The sequence below is a fragment of the Chelonoidis abingdonii genome, chromosome 4 (genome assembly GCF_003597395.2).
Source record: "Chelonoidis abingdonii isolate Lonesome George chromosome 4, CheloAbing_2.0, whole genome shotgun sequence".
Taxonomy (NCBI): domain Eukaryota; kingdom Metazoa; phylum Chordata; order Testudines; family Testudinidae; genus Chelonoidis; species Chelonoidis abingdonii.
In genome coordinates this window covers 2,188,530-2,193,705 of record NC_133772.1, presented here as the reverse complement: position 1 = coordinate 2,193,705, position 5,176 = coordinate 2,188,530, and the positions used below count along the sequence as shown (strand labels likewise).

Sequence of the window (5,176 nt, the reverse complement as noted above, 5' to 3'; positions counted from 1 at the left end):
AGCCCTGGAACTGGCTAGGAGGGGCTTGGGTCGGGAGTGAGGCAACCCAGGGCTGGTAGGGGGGAGCCTGAGCTTGCAGCAAGGGGCTGCGGTCAAGAGTGAGGGGCACCAGCAAGGGGGTGCCCAGACTGGCTAGCAGGGGACTGCGAGTCGGGAAGTGAGGGGCACAGCCCCCGTAAGCGGGGTGGCCCAGACTTGGCTAGCAGGGGCTGCGAGTCGGTGAGTGGAGGGGCACCGGAGAGCTGGGGTGGCCCAGGACGGGGCTAGCAGGGGCTGCGAGTCGGGAGTGAGGGGCAACCGGCAGTATTTGGGGGGGGCCCAGACTGGGCAGGCAGGCCTGCGGGTCGGTGAGTGAGGGGCACGCCTGATACTCTCACTTCGTAAGCAGTGAGCTGCCGTCAGCACCTCACTGTGGGGCGATGAGGACCCCCCGATGGTTGGGTGCCATTGAGTCTCAGCTGACCTGCCAGGGCACCTCCCCGTCCTGCCACCTCCGAGCCCCCACGATTCGCTTCTAGCCCCCTGGCGGCCAGCACACTGTGAGAGAGCAGGGGAGGTGGAAACGCTGGGATGGGGGGTGAGGGAGCTGTTATGGGCTGTATGGACCAGCCTCTCAACCTCCGGAACTGCCCTTGCTGGCTCCCAACACAGAGAGCTCAAGCCCCAGCCTGACCCCATGGCATCAAGTGGGGCACCCCGGATTTTACAACAGAACTCACCGAGCCAGGACGCCAGCCTGACCCATGGCGCTAGTGGGGTGACTCTGGATTTACACCAGAACTCACCTGACCAGGACCCAGCCCTGACCCCACTGCGCTATGGGGTCACCTGGATTTACACCAGAATCACCGAGCCAGGACCAGCCCTGACCCCACTGGCGCTAGTGGGGTCACCTGGATTTACACCCAGAACCACCGAGCCAGGACCCCAGCCTGAACCCCACTGGCGTCAGGTGGGGGTCACTCCGGATTACAACCAGAACTCACCGAGCCAGGACCCAGGCCCTGACCCACTGGCCGTCGAGTGGGGTCACTCCGGATTACACCAGAACTCACGAGCCAGGACCAGCCCTGAACCCCACTGCGCTAAGTGGGGTCACCTGGATGTACAACCAGAACCACGCGAGCAGACCCTGACCCCACTGGCCGTCAAGTGGGGTCACTCCAGATTTACGAACCAGAACTCCACGAGCCAGCACCACCGCCCGGACGTATTGGTGCAGTGGGTTCACTCTGGATTTACACCAGAACTCTCACGAGCCAGGACCACAGCCCTGACCCCACTGCGTCATGTGGGTCACTCGGATGACAAACCAGAACCACCGAGCAGGACCCCGCCCGACCCCACTGCGCAGTGGGGTCACTCGGATTACACCAGAAACTCTACCGAGCCAGGACCCAGCCCCTGACCCCACTGGCGTCAGTGGGCACTCCAGATTTAACACCCAGAACTCACCGAGCCAGGACCCACCCTGACCCACTGGCGCTATGGGTCACTCCGATTTACAAAACCAGAAACTCACCGAGCCAGGAACCCAGCCCGACCCCCGGGCTGTGGCTCACTCCGGATTTACAGAACAGAAACGTCACCGAGCCAGGACCAGCCCTGACCCACGGGCGCTAGTGGGTCACTCTGGATTTACACCAGAACTCACCGAGTCCCAGGACCCAGCTCCTGACCCAATTGTTTCAGGTGGGTCAATCTGGATTTACACTAGAAACTCACCGATGCGCAGGACCCCATGCCCCTGACCACACTGGCACTAGGGGGTCACTCCGATACACGCAAACTCACCGAGCAGACCCAGCCCGGACCGTATTGTTCAGTTGGGTCCATTCCGGATTTACACCAGAACTCACCATAGCCAAGGACCCAGGCCTGACTCCACTGCTGTCAGTGGAGTCATCTGGATTTTACACCAGAACCACCAAGCCGACCTCATGCTGACGCCGTGGTGTCAGTGGGGTCACTCTGGATTAACACCAGGGGCACCGAGCCAGGACCCAACCCTGGTTCATTGCAAGTGGGGTCACTCTGGATTTACATCCAGAACTCACTCGAGGCCAGGACTCAGCCCTGGTTCCACTGGCATATTGGGTCACTACCAGCTTTACAACCAGAACCACCGAGCCAAGGACGCCAGCCTGACCCCATTGATGTCAGTGGGTCACTTCCAGAATTTACACCAGGTGTCACTCGGCCAGGACCCAGCCCTGGCTCCATTGTGTCACTTCCAGAATTACACCAGGGGCACCGAGCAGAACCCAGCCCTGGCTCCACGGGCACCAGTGGGTCTTACTCCGGATGTAACACTGGGGGTTGCAGAGCTCATAATGCAGCCTGAGCCATAGACTTCAGCCCGACACAATTAATATAATCACCGAAAGCGAATCTAAGTCCATTGCACAGCCCATGAGAATTGTAACGAGGCAGAGAAGGTCGACTGTTGTACTAAAGACCCCAGGTAGGTAAATACTGAAACAGGACACTATAAACCAATAATTGAAAATTCAGTAATCACCTAGCAAGCATTCTATTAACCAAGGCTTGGGGTTAGAGCAGCGGGCTGAGCCAGGATCCCTGGGTTCTCTCCTGCGCTCTGAGCGCGCGGTCAGTGTTAAGGCAGGGGCACTGGGAGCAGGACTCCGGGTCTCTCCCAACTCTGAGGGAGTGGGGGCAGTGGGTTGAGCAGGGGGAGCCTGGGACCAGACCCGAATCTCTCCCCAGCTCTGGCAGGGGAGTGGGTCAGTGGTTAGACGTAGGGTGACATGCAGCCCCATGCCTCAGTTTCCCAAAGGTAATAATCCTGCCCCCCGTTGTAAAAGTGCTTTGCGATCTCCTGCTGGAGGAAAGGGGGTTCACATAATTACCCCTATTTCCTGCTATCACTGTAAATAACCATTCATAGATCATATTCCAACTGCCTTATCCATCAATAAAGCAGTTCATTTCTGCAGTAAATGATCACCTGCGATAACCAGCAAGAGCCCCCCTACTAGCCCTGCCGGTGCCCCTCGCTCCCAATCTGCAGCCCCTGCTAGCCCACCCCTGGGCCTCCCCAGCTCTGCCGGTGCCCCTCACTCCGGACCCACAGCCCCCTGCTAGCCCAGCCCTGCCCCCCCAGCTCTGCCGGTGCCCCTCACTCCTCTCAGCCCCTGCTAGCCCAGCTCTGCCCCCCTCCAGCTCTGCCGGTGCCCCTCACTCCTGACTCTCAGCCCCTGCTAGCCCAGCCCCAGGCTCCTCTCACTGCTGTTCTCTGTCTCTAGGACCAGGAACCCTTCCCGGTTCTCAGTGCTACTTGGGACCCACAAGCAGCTGCACCCCAGCCCATCTGCCGTCACAGCCTCCGTGGGGCAGATTGTCCCCAACCCCCGCTACGGGGGCAAAGTCTCCAGTGGGGATATTGCCCTAGTCCAGCTAGAGAGGCCCGTGAACCTCACCAACCGCATCGTCCCCATCTGCCTCCCAGATGCCGAGGTCCAGTTCCTGCCAGAGACCAAGTGCTGGGTCACTGGCTGGGGGGAGGTCAGTGATAGCGGTGAGTGAAGCGTGTGGCTGGAGTTGAGGGAGCGGGGAGACAGGGCCCTGATCCTGCAGTAGGGAGGGAGGACATAGAAAATCCATGGCATGGCTGTACTGGAAAGAAAGAAAGAAAGAAAGAGAAAGAAATGGAATAATAAAGAAAGAAAATGAATGAATAGAATAAGAAAGAAAGAAAGAAAAAGAGAATGGAATAAGAGAAAGAAAGAGAGAGAAAATGAATGAATAGAATAAGGAGGAAAGAAATGAATGAATGGCATAAGAAAAATAAATGAATAGAATAAGAAAGAAAGGAACGAATGGCATAAGAACAAAAGAAAGAGAAAGATGAACGAATAAGATAGCGGAAAAGCGAGAGATGGAGGGAAGAGGAAAGGAAGGAAGATGGTGGGCAGATGTGACCAGGAGGAGGCAATGCAGCACGCAAGGCAGACAGGAGCAGGAGCTACAAGTTGGCAGGGGCGGCTCCAGGCCCCAGCACGCCAAGCGCGTACTTGGGGAGGCACGCCAAGGGGGGGCTCTGCCGGTGCCTGCGGAGGGTCTGCTGGTCCCGCGGCTCTGGTGGGCCTGTGGGAGGTCCATCAAAGCGGGACCAGCGGACCCTCTGCAGTCCACCGAAGCCGCCCGCTGCCCTCCCGGCGACCGGCAGAGTGCCCCCCGTGGCATGCTGCCCTGCTTGGGGCGCAAAATGTCTAGAGCCGCCCCTGCAAGTTGGTGTGGGTGGGGGAAGGGATTGTGCCCCCTCCCCCCAGTCCATGCTGCCCCATTTGGGGTGGCCCCTCACCCTGCTGGGCAGGGGGAGGAGCGGTGGATGTGGCTCTCACCCTGCCCCCTCCCACAGCAGGGGACGGCAAAGCCCTAGAGATGCTGCAGAAGCTGGAGGTGCCCATCATCGCCCAGGCAACGTGCGACGCCCTCTATCGCAGGGGCAAAAGGCAGAACATCCAGGAGGACATGCTGTGCGCCGGGTACACCAAGGGGGGCAAGGACGCCTGTCAGGTGAGAGCCCTGCCCCAGAGCCATCTGCATCTCGGTGCTGGGTGGGGGAGTTCCCAGATAAACAGCTCCCACATCCCACCCCAGAGGTGGCTGCATCTCAGCGCCGGGCAAGATGTCCACACATAACCAGCCCCCACTCGCCCCCCTAGAGGGGCCATGTCTCAGCACTGGGTGAGGGGTCCCTCTGTGAACTTCCCCTGTGCCCCAACTCAGAGGGGCCACATCTCAGCGCTGGGCAAGGGGGTCCCTGTATAACCAGCTGTCATGTCTCACCCCAGAGGTGGCTGCATCTCAGTAACCCCTTGTCTTTCTCTTTGACCACTAGGGTGACTCCGGTGGGCCGCTGGTGTGTAAAATGGGACAGAGCTGGGTCCAGGCAGGAGTGGTGAGCTGGGGAGAAGGCTGTGCTCAGAAAAACCGCCCTGGCGTTTACGTCCGAGTCACCAGTTACCACAGCTGGCTCCAAGAGACCGTCCCAGGCCTGGCATTTGTCCAGGGCACCACGAATGGAACAGCCCATGGCTTCATGGCTAACAGGAACCGCGACAAAAAATTAAAAGATGGCAGCTTCAGTCATGCGCCCATGGTGCTAGCCAACACCCTGCTTCTTGCGGCTTGTGCCCTGCACCTCATCTGA

General features: G+C 59.3%; 1 protein-coding gene across 1 annotated transcript in view; it reads left to right on the top strand.

Annotated features, from left to right (window-relative positions):
* LOC142046696 (serine protease 27-like) overlaps nucleotides 1-5,176 on the top strand; it is a 7,076-nt gene extending 1,900 nt beyond the window's left edge. Inside the window, exons 2-4 of the mRNA XM_075064687.1 lie at nucleotides 3,267-3,538; nucleotides 4,382-4,539; nucleotides 4,865-5,176. Coding sequence (XP_074920788.1) covers nucleotides 3,267-3,538; nucleotides 4,382-4,539; nucleotides 4,865-5,176 — 742 coding nt within the window. The remainder of the gene's footprint in view (nucleotides 1-3,266; nucleotides 3,539-4,381; nucleotides 4,540-4,864) is intronic.